At 50.0% G+C, this 15,127-nt stretch overlaps 1 protein-coding gene across 2 annotated transcripts in view; it reads right to left on the bottom strand.

Annotated features, from left to right (window-relative positions):
* The window catches only part of pusl1 (pseudouridine synthase like 1), a 70,662-nt gene extending 56,427 nt beyond the window's left edge, over positions 1–14,235 (bottom strand). For both annotated transcript variants that reach the window (XR_013549168.1, XM_078425500.1), the window contains exons 1-2: positions 14,122–14,235; positions 13,066–13,123 (exon numbers count right to left, since the gene is read on the bottom strand). Coding sequence is in view for 1 of the 2 variants with exons in the window: in XM_078425500.1 (XP_078281626.1) it covers positions 13,066–13,123; positions 14,122–14,189 (126 nt within the window). In the remaining variant the exon portion in view is untranslated. The remainder of the gene's footprint in view (positions 1–13,065; positions 13,124–14,121) is intronic.
* Between the last annotated feature and the right edge of the window lie 892 nt (positions 14,236–15,127).

Genomic DNA, 15,127 nt, shown 5'->3' with positions numbered 1-15,127 from the left:
ACTTTCAAGGATTAAGAGATGATCGATCCATTTGATCCACTCCCCTGTTCTTGGGAATTGTGGACGGTGATGGATGATTGGACAATGTACTGAACTACTGAACACGAGCAGATCAGAGATGCTGCTCCTGATCAAGCCATTCTTCAGGGCGTGCAATCCAAGATGGCGTCCGACCCAGACGACTCTGTTAAATCTCTATCTCGCACTAACGTTGTGTACACTGCGGACGGCTCGATTGCAATCATGCATTGTCTTTCCATTGACCGGTTAGCACGCAAAAAAATGCTTTTCACTGCACCTTGGTGCACGTTACAATAAACTAAACTCTATTGACTCAATTGAAGCTATTCCAGATCCGTTCCTATACGGCAATGAAATAGTGCTCGCTTGCCTGCAGTTTTAAACCCACTTTCCCTTCCCTTCTCTGTTGTGGTCAGAGTCCCAACTGACTCCCTGAATTGATTTGAAGACCTTGAGTGTTGCACTGAATGCATCTTTCCCATTCTGACGCTTCCACAACAGCATTTGATGCACCGGTGTTATATCTCCCCTTCTGACCCAAGCCTGAAGCACAATCCTCACTGTCACAGATGCCCGTAAAACCTTTATTACAGTCAACATCATTGAGCCATTTTGCCTGCTGATTCTAACAGGTATATCTCCCAAGCCACTAATCAAAGACTTTGTCCCACCCCGGTAACCCTTCTTCACCTGTCAGGCAGAAGATACAAAAGCTTGAAAGCGCGCAGTGGCGAGACTCAGTGGCGACAGTGATGCAGCTGGTAGTGCAGCTGGAATATTGATGAGCAGCTGGTTGTGGCTGCATTTGGAATATTGATGAGCAATTTTGGGCACCATATCCAGAAGGATGTGCTGGCTCTGGAGAGGGTCCAGAGGAGGTTTTACAAGAATGATTCCAGGAATGAGTAGGTTAACCTATGATGAGTGTTTGTCGGCACTGGGCCTGTACTCACTGGAGTTTAGACGAATGAGGGGGGGGCTCATTGAAACATACAGAATAGTGAAAGGCTTGGATCGAGTGGATGTGGAGAGGATGTTTCCACTATTGGGAGAGTCTAGGACTAGAGCTCGTAGCCTCAGAATTAAAGGACGTTCTTTTAGGAAGGAGATGAGGAGAAACTTCTCTAGTGAAAGGCAGTGGAGGCCAATTCTCTGAATGCATTCAAGAGAGAGCTAGATAGAGCTCTTAAGGATAGCGGAGTCAGGGGGTATGGGGAGAAGGCAGGAACGGGGTACTGATTGAGAATGATCAGCCATGTTCACATTGAATGGTGGTGCTGGCTCGAAGGGCCGAATGGCCTCCTCCTGCACCTATTGTCTATAATCTGTGGAATTCTTTGTCACAGAAGGCTGTGGAGGTCAACTCAGTGGATATTTTTAAGGCAGAGATAGATAGACTCTTGATTAGTACAGGTGTCAGAGGTTATGGGGAGAAGGCAGGCCAATAGGGTTAGCAGGGAGAGATAGATCAGCCATGATTGAATGGCGGAGTAGACTTGATGGGCTGAATGGCCTAATTCTGCTGCTATTCCTTATGACCGCCATAATGCAAGAGTTGATCGTCCAGGACATCTTTCTTCTTGTAATGCCCATCCCCTGTGGGCACCAGCTTTGCCTCTTCAGTTTATGCCACTCGGTGCAGTACATGAACGGCCGCAGGACGCCAACTCCAATTTTAGAGTGGAGTTTTATTTTATGCTGAAAGTCATAACACTTATGAACCATTAATAATAATAATAATAATAAGCATTTATTTTATATAGCGCCTTACCAGAAGCTCAAAGCGCTTTACAAAAACAATCATAACATAAAAACAAACAGACAAACTATCCTGACGGAAAAGCGGCGAATAAACAGCGCCAGCGTCCTCTCACGTCAGGGTCTGGCAGTAGACAACAAAAAGCACAGGACGCACAGATACAATTTTTACACAAACAGCCATCACAGTGATTGCTCTAGGCACACACCTCACTGTGATGGAAGGCAAAGAAAAGTCTTATCTCCTCCTCATTCTTCTCCCGTGGTGCCACGAGGCGATCGAGGCTCCCAACTTTTTGAAGCCCCCACCGGGCGATGGAAAGTCCCAGGGCCGAGCCGAGCAGGCCGATGAAGGTCCTAAGCCCCCACCGGGCGATGGAAAGTGCTGCGGCCGAGCCACGCAGGGCGATGAAGGGCCTGCGGGCGGGTCGATCGTACCTCGCGCTTCGGGGCGGTCGAAGCTGCTACGGCTGGAGCTCCCAAAAACCGGTCGCCAGCCAGGGACCTGCGAACTCCCGATGTTGCGGTCTGCAGAGCCCACGGCCGAAGCCTCCGAGATGGTAAGTCCAGGCCCTGCGACCGGAGTCTTCAAGGTCGATCCCAGCTGGAGGCCGCCGACTCCACGATGTTAGGCCGTAGCGCGAACGGAGATACGACACGGTAAAGGTCGCATCTCCGTTGAGGAGGAGATTAGAAAAAAAGGTTTCCCCCACCCCCCACCACCCCCACACATACAGAGTTAAAAATAGAACAAAACGTACATTAAACGATGACAATAGACAAAAAAACAAAAAAAAGACAGAGAGACTGCCGGTGATCCGCAGCTGCAGAACACAGCCACGCCCCCTTTGGCTACAGTTGTCATCGGGGGGGGCAGATGTTTTAATAAAAATGGAAATCCTTTTCTAAAGGTCAGCAGTTGGCTCAGAATGCTGCTTTTGACATGCTGCAATAAGTCTAAATCTAAATCCAGTATTCTCACAAGACATCTAAGCATTCAGTGATGCATTGAATCCTGGTTGATCCACGCACCAGAATCGGTAAAGAGTAGGCCGTAAAGCATCCTCCTCCGCCATCATTCTCAACCCTCGTGCTCTACAAGGCTGCGTTCTCAACTCCTCTCTACATGCTCCCAATACACTCATGGCTGTGCTGCCAAATCTTGCTCTAATTCCATGTCCAAGTTAGCGGATGACACCACTGTCGTGGGCCTGAACTGAATCATGATGAGACGGGAGTACAGGAACGAGGTAGACAACTTAGTAACACAGCAGCAGGACAACAACCTCTCCCTCAACGTCAGCAAGACTAAGAATCAGGAAGCGGGTTAGAGTTCGTTCCATGTCAGTGATGCTGAGGTGGAGACGGCTGAAAGCTTCTAGTTCCCAGGTGTAATCTCTATATACTAAAACTCTCGTTTGTTATCTTGTTTGTGACTGAACGTCAGCCAATGCGGTACACGATAGCGCGACAATTTTAGGCCCACCTTACTCACCATTGTCACTTTAGTGATAATGCAAGTAGTTTTATTGAAATCGGTGTTATATTTTTTAACTTATTCACATTTTTAAGTTTAAAAGGAGGGGAGGGGGAGGGAAGGAGGGGGGAGTGGGGGAGAAGGAAGAGGGGAGGGGGGGGTTGAGGAGAGAGGGGAGAGGACAGGGTGCTGCACCAATGCAGGAGAGGTTTGGGCCCAAAGGGTCCACTTGGTCTGTTATTATTTAAAAATTGTCAGGCAGAAGATACGAAAGCTTGAAAGCAAGTGCCATCATATTCAAGAATAGCTTTTCCCCCGCTGTTACACTTAACTGGACCTTTCATATGCCAAGGATGATTTCCCAATCTTCCAATCTATCCCGTTGCGCCCCTTGCGCTTTTTCTTCTCATCTGCACTTACTGTGCAGCTGTGACACTACATTCTGTTTATCTTCTCTTTTTTACTACTGGCCTACCACTGGTGCTCCTGCACCTACTTTAATCCACATCAAATTACCAGAGCGTATTTAAAATTCCCAACATTCCCTGGAAAATGTGGTACCTCGGCCGTGTGAGGCGGCCAATCTCTGCCGTGCCTTCTCCCCAGAGATGCTGCCAGTCCCGCTGAGTTACTCCAGCTTTGTGTGTTTACTTCCTCGGGACTTCCGCGGATCGAATTTGCCTGCTGTGGCCGGGGCTCTGGAACTCCTGGAGCCGGCAGTTCCGTTTCCCACGGCCGACCTCCGAGGCCGACTTTGCGGGCCGATATCTCGGTTCCTCGGCGGCCTAGGCCAACCGTTCCAATAGACAATAGGTGCAGGAGTAGGCCATTCGGCCCTTCGAGCCAGCACCACCATTCAATGTGATCATGGCTGATCATTCTCAATCAGTATCCCGTTCCTGCCTTCTCCCCATACCCCCTGACTCCGCAAAACTGCACACAGTACTCCAGGTGCGGTCTCACTAGGGCCCTATACAACTGCAGAAGGACCTCTTTGCTCCTATACTCAACTCCTCTTGTTATGAAGGTACCGGTGGACTCCTCTCGGAGGCCGTGACCTCTGTCGGTCCGGCAAAACAGATAATCCAGAAAGCCTCTGAAACAAGGATGCCGGAGATGTGGCAGTGGACCTGTACGCGGTGGAACGATTTGCATGGATGGTAAGCAACGTAAAGTAAACGTGACCACAATAAACCAGCACCAACTTCATATATATATCCCATTAATCTTTACTTCAAACTATTGAAACTTCCTGAGCACCAACACTAACCAATCCATGCTCATGCTGGAGCACCTGTTCAGCCTACGCTGCCTCAGTAGAGCAGGCAAAATAATAAAAGATCCATCCCACCCCGGCCACCGTCTGTTTGTTCATCTGCCCTCTGGTCGACGTTTCAGATCGATCAAATCCCGAACAAACAGACTTAAGAACAGTTTTTACCCCAGGGCCATACGAGAACTGAGCACTACCTTCTGCACTAGGCAACACTGTTAAAAAATCTTTTGTACTTAATATAATTGTATTTATTTGTTTTTGCATTTATTGCATATATGTTTTTACGCACCGTCAGGATTGGCTATTTTTTAATTTCGTTGTACTCGTTGCAATGACAATAAATGAATATTATTATTATTATTATATTATTATTATTATTATTATTCTGAGCTGCACTTCATTGAAATCAAACTAGATTTAACTAAAAAGTCACTTCATGCACATCTGTAAGCATTTATAATGGAAAAGCTTATCTAAAGAAGAATCACCTAAAATTCTTCGAGAAATTGTATCCCTATTTTTCCACGAAGCTGAAAGTCATATTGTCTAAAGAAAAAAATTGAAATGGCTTTCTTTAAAAGCTGGGAAACGTTTTCATGTTTGGCACGGGGCATCGTGAGCTGACGGGCGTGTTTCTGCGCTGTGCTGCCCCATGTCCTATACCTTGAGCACTACCATTCCAAAATCCAAGCGCTGAGCGGCATTTTTCTTTTGTGTGCCTTTGCGTACCTTCATTCCAGCTTTGATTTAAAGGCTGCAGCAGCGTGTCCAGAATGCCTGTGGTTTGGCTGGATTTCCACATCACGCAGGAGGCAGCTTCCTGTCAACGCTGCCGTCTGAGCACGTGCAGATTCACCGCCTTGCCATCGTGAAGCTTCCTCGAGTTTGTTTTTTCCCCGTGACCTTCTGCTCATTCCTGGACTGTGAGCTCAGCTCCGATTCCTCAGCTCTGAGCACCGGGCCTTGTATCCAACCCTGGAGGCACCCACAACCATCCCGGCCATCCTCCACACACTGCCTGCCCTATTTATTCTCAGTCCAACCCGTACATCTCATTCAGTTTACAGACACAGCAGTTAGGGCAGCACAATAGGCAATAGGTGCAGGAGGAGGCCATTCGGCCCTTCGAGCCAGCACCGCCATTCAATGTGATCATGGCTGATCATTCTCCATCAGTACCCCTTTCTTGCCTTTTCCCCATACCCCCTGACTCTGCTATCCTTAAGAGCTCTATCTAGCTCTCTCTTGAAAGCATTCAGAGAATTGGCCTCCACTGCCTTCTGAGGCAGAGAATTCCACAGATTCACAACTCTCTGACTGAAAAAGTTTTTCCTCATCTCCGTTCTAAATGGCCTACCCCTTATTCTTAAACTGTGGCCCCTGGTTCTGGACTCCCCCAACATTGGGAACATGTTTCCTGCCTCTAACGTGTCCAACCCCTTAATAATCTTATACGTTTTGATAAGATCTCCTCTCATCCTTCTAAATTCCAGTGTATACAAGCCTAGTCGCTCCAGTCTTTCAACATATGACAGTCCCGCCATTCCGGGAATTAGTTTTAGAGATACAGCGCGCGAGGAAACAGGCCCTTCCGGCCCACCGGCTCCACGCCGACCCAAAATGTCCCACCTGTTCCTTTTCTCTAGAGTTACTTTTTGTGTCTATCTTCGGAGATTAGTTTAACTTGGCCTCATGTCCAGCACAGACATTGTGGGCCGAAGGGCCTGTTCCTGTGCTGTACTGTACTGTTCCGCGTAGGAAGGAAGCTGGGGCAAATACACAAATAACGATTAAAAGAGCAAAACCAGCGAGAAGGTGGCAAAACAACAAAGAAGCCTTGTTGTGGTTACTTCTCTGTGAAGCAGTGTGCCTGATGGCTTTCTAAATGCGTGGTCAGTGCAGGCCGCTGCAGCCAGAGAAAGCAAACGCCCACGTTGAAGAAACATCGCGGGAGGCAGCTGATGCAAGTGGTGGAAGGTCAGCACACGGGTGTGATTGGCAAGAAGCCAGCAGCCACCCAGCTCACTCTAGCTGAGCGCACAGCTCGCTCCCTCTGCAGAGCAAGCACCCAGAGCCATCAAAGGATGTCTGCAGGATTTATGTTGGAAGGAACTGCAGATGGTGGTTTAAACCGAAGATGGACACAAAAAAAAGCTGGAGTAACTCAGCGGGACAGGCAGCATCTCTGGAGAGAAGGACTAATGGGTGACGTTTCGGTTCTGAAGAAGGGTCTCGACCCGAAACATCACCCATTCCTTCTCTCCAGAGATGATGCCTGTCCCGCTGAGTTACTCCAGCTTTTACTGTCTATCTGCCAGTAGGATTCAGCCCAACGCCACCACGTACTGTGCCAACAACAGAAGCCTGCGGCTGACACAAAAGGGACCTGCAGCAGCAGCAGTGGGAACGTGTAGCCTATAGCCCAGGGCCTCTGTGTCACTGGCTACTGATCACATTAGGCTATGCCCAATAGTCTGAAGAAGGGTCTCGACCCAAAGCGTCACCCGTTCCTTTTCTCCAGAGTTGCTGCCTGACCCACTGAGTTACTCCAGCATTTTGCATCTATCTGTACTGCTCTCTGTTCTATGATCCATAAGATGCCTGTGGATGTTGTGAACGTGATGCACACCAGCTACTACACAGGCTTCATAGACCAGAGTCATGGAGTCTTGGCCAACGACAAGCAAGTCCAAGATGACTGGACCACTGAGTACACGTATATACACACTCACACTCCCACACCCACACCCACTCACACACCCACACTCACACACCCACTCACACACCCACACTCACACACCCACTCACACACCCACACTCACACACCTACTCACACACCCACACTCACACACCCGCTCACACACCCACACTCACACACCCACTCACACCCACACTCACACACCCACTCACACACCCACTCCCACTCCCACACCCACTCACACTCCCACACACACTCCCACACCCACACCCACTCCCACACCCACCCATACCCACTCCCCCACTCCCACTCACACACCCACTCCCACACCCACCCATACCCACTCCCACTCCCACACCCACTCACACTCCCACACACTCCCACACCCACACCCACTCCCACACCCATACCCACTCCCACACCCACTCACACTCCCACACCCACTCACACCCACTCACACACCCACTCACACTCCCACACCCACTCCCACACCCACTCACACTCCCACACCCACTCACACTCCCACACCCACTCCCACTCCCACACCCACTCACACACACACTCACACACAAACACTCCCACACCCTCACACTCCCACACCCACTCACACTCCCACTCACACACCCACTCACACTCCCACACACACTCACACACAAACACTTGCACGTGACCAGAATTATGCCTTCAACGTGGCTTCTGAAAAAGGATCGCGGCCCGAAACGTCGCCTGTCCAATCCCTCCACAGATGCTGCCTGACCAGCTGAGTTCCCCCTGCACTCTGTGTTTTGATCCAGATCCCAGCGTCTGCAGTTCCTTTTGCCCGCTGGCGTCCGGCACTCTGCGAGTTTGTCCGTGGAAGGACGTGGCAGTGTAATCATGAGGACCGTGACGTCTCACAGCGACCCAGCTTTTGTAGTGGCAGCCAACTCAACCCGTGTGAAACCTAACCCAGAACGAGCCTCCCTCAGTAATCATTCATCTGATCCTTCTCTCTCACTTACACCAAAGACATAGTACGCTGCTAACAACAAAGCTCAAACCGCACAGCTCAATCCAACTTTCCTGTATCAAGGCAGAGGGTTGGCAGTCAGCCTGCAATTGGAACATGAACCGGGACCAAGAGAGTCAGTGTTCAATTGTCATATGTACAGACAATTGAACACTTAAACACTTACTTGCTGCCACAGCACTACAGGCCTGCAAACACAATACATACCGATAACATATAATTTCAAAATTCAATAAATTAAAGAGCCCCCAATACCAGACGATTGACACAAAATGCTGGAGTAACTCAGCGGGTCAGGCAGCATCTCTGGAGAAAAAGGGATCGGTGAGGTTTTGGCTCGAGACATTTCATCAGACTGAGAGTCAGAGGAGAGGGAAACTAGAGGTACGGGAAGGTGCAGAACAAAGCAGGGCCTGCATGGATGGCTCGGGAAAGGTGGAGCCCACAATGGTCCATTGTTGGCTGAGGACACGGTGATAACGAAGGAGTACAAACGGTGAACACACAAGCTCCTCAGTGCGAACCAAAGACAGACCACAGTTGAGGTGAGTGTGGTGTCCTGTTCAACAGCCTGTTGGTTGTTGGGAAGGAGCTGTTCTTGAACATAAGAGGGTGGTGAATCTGTGGAATTCATTGCCACTAGTGGCTGTGGAAGCCAAGTCCTTGGATATTTCTAATGTGGATATTGACAGATTCTTGATGAGCACAGGTGTCAGGGGTTATGGGGAGAAGGCGGGAGAATGGGGTTGAGAGGGAGAGAGAGAGAGAGATCAGCCATGATTGATGACAGCATGGGCTTGATGGGCCAAATCGCCTAATTCTGCTCCTATAACTTAGGAACTTATGAATGTGGTGGTCACGGCTCCTGTACCTTCTTCCCGATGGTAAGAATGAGGCGTGAGCGAGGCCAGGGTGGTGCGGGTCTTTTATGATACTGGAGGCCTCGCGGCAGTGGAGCCTCGGCAGTGGCGGTGAAGCCTTGGGGGGCGGCGGTGAAGCCTTGGGGGTGGTGGTGAAGCCTTGGGGGCGGTGGTGAAGCCTTGGGGGTGGTGGTGAAGCCTTGGGGGTGGTGGTGAAGCCTTGGGGGTGGTGGTGAAGCCTTGGGGGTGGTGAAGCCTTGGCAGCGGTGAAGCCTTGGCGGCAGCGGTGAAGCCTTGGCGGCAGCGGTGGAGCCTTGGGTCGGTGGAGCCTTGGGGGTGGTGGTGAAGCCTTGGGGGTGGTGGTGAAGCCTTGGGGGTGGTGGTGAAGCCTTGGGGGTGGTGGTGAAGCCTTGGGGGCAGTGGTGAAGCCTTGGCAGCGGTGAAGCCTTGGCGGCAGCGGTGGAGCCTTGGGTCGGTGGAGCCTTGGGGGTGGTGGAGCCTTGGGTCAGTGGAACCTTGGGGGCGGTGGAGCCTCGGCAGCGGTGGAGACTTGCCGGCAGCGGTGGAGCCTTGGGGGCGATGGGGCCTCAGCGGTGGTGAAACCTCGTGGCGGCTGTGAAACCTCGCGGTCGGCGAGATTGTGGAGGAACCACCCTGAGGGGAGGGGGGGAGGGAAGGACAACGGAGGAGTCGGCGTGAGGGGACTGCCGTGAGGGGGAGGAAGGAGAACGATGGACAATGGGAAGCTGGTGTGGGGGAGGGGGGTTTCCTGCGGAGGAGCCGGCCTACTTTGTAACATTGTCGGGGTATGCAAGCAAAGAATCTCACTGTGCCTTGTCACCTGTGACCATTCCATTCCTATGTGAGGCAGAGCCTCCTGTACATCACTGATGCTGAGGAGGTCCGTACCCATGATGGACCACTTTTTATCTGACATTCGTTATTATATGGACTGTCAAATGTGTGTCGACCGTGAAAAGGCTCTGTGGTGCCGTGGAATCACAGAATGCCACAAGGCACAAGGAGGCCACTCAGGCCTCGAGGCTATTATCAGCTCTTTGAAAAGTGTGATACAATTACTGACTCTTAATTAGTACGGGTGTCAAAGGTTATGGGCAGGAGAATGGGGTTAGGATGGAGAGATATATCAGACACGATTGAATGGTGGAGTAGATTTGATGGGCAGAATGGCCTAATTCTACTACTATCACTTATGACCTTATGACTCCATGCCGATCATTGATCGCCCGTTCACACTGGTTTTACGTTATCCCACTTCCCCATCTACTCCTTACACACAAGGGGCAATTTACAGAGGCCAATTAACCTACACGTAGGTCGTCGCGGTGGCGCCGCGGTGGCGCCGCGGTAGATTTGCTGTCTTACAGCGCCAGGAACCCAGGTTCGATCCTGACTCTGGGTGCTGTCTGTACGGAGTTTGCATGTTCTCCCTGCGACCGTGTGTATTTTCTCCGGGTGCTCCGTTTTCCCCCCACACTCCAAAGACATACAAGTTTGTAGGTTAATGGGCTTTGGTTAAAATTGTAAATTGTCCCTATTGTGCCAAACGGTGTACGGGTGATTGGCAGGGACTGGGTGGGCTGAAGGGCCTGTTTCCGCGCTGTATCTCGAAAGTCTAAAGTCCGTAAAGGTCTTTGGGATGCGGGTCCAAACACCCAACATCCTTTCCAGCGTTTCAAAAATTGGACACCATCTTCGGACGGAGTTGATTTACTATAACTTCCTTCCTTTTGCACTCTAGGTGTCTATTTATAAAGCCAAGTACAGATTCGTCACAACTTTATGGAAAGCATCTGCATTGGCTCATTCTACCACTTGCAAAGATTTCAAGGTCTAGTTTTAATCATCCCTGTTCATTTTGCCTCCCAAAACTACAACATAATTATTCCATACAGAATACATGTACACTTTATATTCTATTTTCCTGGTTATTGCCTCGTTTGTTCCCTTTCATAGTAAAGTTCTTAGATATGCACACAATTCCTCTGTGTCACTTGGCTTCCTGTCGTCCGGTTTCTGCCAAGGTTGTTTTGGCAACATTCACCTCTCACAAAACTCCCATCTCCGGCAAACAAGTTTACCAGGCTCGTTAAAATTCCCAACGTGCACAGGGAGGTTTGGACAAAAATGTAAAAACGAACATACGACCAGGGCACGATTGCATTTATGGAAACGCAAGGGACTGCAGATGCTGGAATCCAGAGCAGAACACCAAAGTGCTGGAGGAACTCAGTGTGTCAGGCAGCATCTGTGGAAGGAATGGACAGACGAGACCCTTCTTCAGACCGATTCAACGGCCAACGTTTCGGGTCAGAACATCTCAATAGACAATAGACAATAGGTGCAGGAGGAGGCCATTCGGCCCTTCGAGCCAGCACCGCCATTCAATGTGATCATGGCTGATCATTCTAAATCAGTACCCCGTTCCTGCCTTCTCTCCATACCCCCTGACTCCTTAAGAGCTCTATCTAGCTCTCTCTTGAATGCATTCAGAGAATTGGCCTCCACTGCCTTCTGAGGCAGAGAATTCCACCTCTTCAGACTTCCAACATGAAATGTCTGTCTATTCCCTCCTTTAGACATGCAACGCGGAAACAGGCCCTTCGGCCCACCAAGTCTGCACCGACCGGCGATCATCCTATACACTAGCACAATCCTACACACTGTCACCAACAGTTTGCCACGAAATAATGAAATAAAAGACATTAAGCTAGGACTGTCTGTGCACTGAGATCGCCCTTTGTACACCTGGCACATTCTTAGAGTCTTGGAGTAATACACCTTGGAAACAGGTCCTTCCGCCCAACTATTCTATGCTGAGCAAGGTGCCCTATCTACGCTAGTCCCAACTATCTGCCATTGGACCATATCCCTCTAAACCTTTTCTATTATGTACCTGTCCAGATGTCTTTTATAGACAATAGGTGCAGGAGTAGGTCATTCGGCCCTTCGAGCCAGCACCGCCATTCACTGTGATCATGGCTGATCATCCACAATCAGTACCCAGTTCCTGCCTTCTCCCCATATCCCTTGACTCCACTATCTTTAAGAGCTCTATTTAACTCTCTCTTGAAAGCATCCAGAGAATTGGCCTCCACTGTCTTCTGAGGCAGAGGAATTCCACAGATTCACAACTCTCTGAGTGAAAAAGTTTTTCCTCATCTCCGTTCTAAATGGCCTACCCCTTATTCTTAAACTGTGGCCCCTTGTTCTGGACTCCCCCAACATCGGGAACATGTTTCCTGCCTCTAGCGGTGTCCAATCCGTTAATAATCTTATATGTTTCAATAAGATCCCCTCTCATCCTTCTAAATTCCAGTGTGTACAAGTCCGGTCGCGCCTGTCTTTCAACATACAACAGTCCCGCCATTCCGGGAATTAACCTCGTGAACCTACGCTGCATTCCTTCAATAGCAAGAATGTCCTTCCTCAAATTCGGAGACCAAAACTGCACACAGTACTCCAGGTGTTGCCATTTGGTCGTTTTAAATGTTGTCATTATACCTGCTTCAACTACTTTGTTTGGCTGACACCTCCATGTACCCACCATCCTGTATGTGGAAAACGTTGCCCCTCCGTTTCTTATAGAATCTTTCCGCTCTCACCTCAAACCTTTCCTAATCCCAATCCCTGGGTAAAAGACTCTATGCATTCACCCTATCAATTCCTCTCATGATCTTATACAGAGAACCTTTTGCCTCCTGGGCTCCATGGAATAAAGTCCTAACTTGCCCAACCTCTCCCTGTAGTTCAGGCGATCGAGTCCAGGCAACATCCTTATAAATCATCTCTCCACTCTTTCCAGCTTAACAACATTCTTCCTTTAGCAGGGTGACCAAAACTGAACCTTGTAATTAGGATGGTACTGACCTCAGAATTTAAAAAACAATTCCAATGCATATTTTCGCAGATGTTGGACTGGCTAAATTTTACATTTTCACTTACCTCCAAGTGATTCTGAACCCCAGCAACAGGTTGGTGTGAAGGCGTTTTCATGACTCCACTGTCAAGAATGGAGTAAAGTATTGGCGTTTGTTTTACATGGACAACAAAAGTAATGTACAATGAAGAATATAAATTCATAACGTTCATAAGTGATAGGAGCAGAATTAGGCCATTCGGCCCATCAAGTCTACTCCACCATTCAATCATGGCTGATCTATCTCTCCCTCCTAACCTCATTCTTTTGCCTTCTCCCCATAACCACTGACACCCATACCAATCAAGACATGTGTAGGAAGGAACTGTAGATGCTGGTTTACACCAAAGATAGACAAAATGTCGGAGTAACTCAGCAGCTCAGGCAGCATCTCTGGAGAAAAGGAATAGGTGATGTTTCTGGTTGTGAACTGTACGTTCTACATCGTCATTAGGACTTAAATGGGGTTCATTCTTAGAGGAATGGAAACTAATTCAACAGTAGACTTAAAAAGTATTGGATAAATACTTTAATAGAGTCGGAGCAGAGGATTGGACTCCTTTGTGAAGCAATGGATGCTTACAAGTGTGTGCAATTGTGACATTTCAGACCCTTAGACAGGTACACATATAGGAACGGTTTGGTGGGATATGGGCCAGGCACAGGCAAATGGGACTAGCTTGGTTAAGCTCGTATGTTCTTCAGACCTGGGAAGAATGGTCCGAAACGGAAACATCTCCCATCCTTTTTCTCCAGAGATGCTGCCTGACCCATTGAGTTACTCCAGCACTTTGTGTCCATCAATGTTCATACCGCTGGAGGTAAGCCGCCCAAGTGAGGAATATGAGGTGCTGTTCCTCCAATTTACATTTGGCTTCACTCTAGCAATGGAGGAGGCCCAGGATAGAAAGGTCAGTTTGGGAATGGGAATGGGTGTTAAAGTGATTAGCAAGCGAGAGATCCAGCAGGCCTTGGCGGACCGAGAGCAAGTGTTGGGCGATGTTTACTTTAGACCACGGCGGGGATCGGTTGAGGAATTGTCTTCTAAATGTCTTAAGGCCGAGGTGGCGCCCTCCACCCACCTGTAGCTGGTGCCGCAGTACTGGAAATAGATCAGGTAGCGGGCTGTGGCCGCCATTGGCCGCTCCATCAGGACCTTGTCTCCACCTCTCTATGTCTCCCTCTCTCCCTCCAAGTGTCTCCCCCTTCCTCCCTCCCCTCACCCCCTTCCTCCCTCCCCTCTCCCCTTCCTCCCTCCCCTCTCCCCTTCCTCCCCCCTCCTCTCTCTCTCTCCCTCCCTCCTTTCTCTCCCCCTCCTTTCTCCCCCTCTCTCTCCCCCTTCTTTCTCCCCCTCTCTCTCCCCCTTCTTTCTCCCCCTCTCTCTCCCCCTCCTTTCTCCCCCTCTCTCTCCCCCTCTCTCTCCCCCTCTCTCTCCCCCTCCTTTCTCCCCCTCTCTCTCCCCCCTCTCTCCTCCCCCTCCCTCCTTTCTCCCCTCCCTCCTTTCTCCCCCTCCCTCCCTTCTCCCTCTCCCCCTCCCTCTCTCCTTTCCCCTCCCTCTCTCCTTTCCCCTCCCTCTCTCCCTCTCCCTCCCTCTCTCCACCCCTCCTCTGTCCTCTCCAGCCGGTCCGCCTGCTCCCCGGAGCGACAGCAGCCTAACAGGCCCCCAGAGCGAGATACCAAATGCCTGCAATCAAAAGCCAAAAACCGACGGACCAACTGCAAGTAAGACCATGTGAAGTAAACACTGTTCGGGTGCTAAGTATGATTATGATAATGAATCCCCATCTTCTGTTGGCGCTGTGCTTTAATGTTTTGGGGCAATTTGACCCGGGCGGTGTTTGGGCAGCGCTGCTAGTTTTCCCCATTGCGGCAGATAGGGCGGATTCCCGGTCCTCCCGGCGTCGCGGCGCGTGATTGACGTCATCACCAGTGGCAAAGGGGCGGCTGTGGCGAAGGAACGGCGGCTGCAAGATCGATCCCCACGCCCGCCCTTAGGGATGGCAGCATGGCAGACGGTGGAGGCCTGCTTCCTGCGTGGAGTACGTTGCATTTTAATGTGAACTGCTTAACTCACGCTAATTCCAGGCG

Source organism: Rhinoraja longicauda, chromosome 30 (genome assembly GCF_053455715.1).
Source record: "Rhinoraja longicauda isolate Sanriku21f chromosome 30, sRhiLon1.1, whole genome shotgun sequence".
Taxonomy (NCBI): domain Eukaryota; kingdom Metazoa; phylum Chordata; class Chondrichthyes; order Rajiformes; family Arhynchobatidae; genus Rhinoraja; species Rhinoraja longicauda.
Note: the sequence above shows the minus strand (reverse complement) of the source record. Positions and strands in the feature narration are given on the sequence as shown.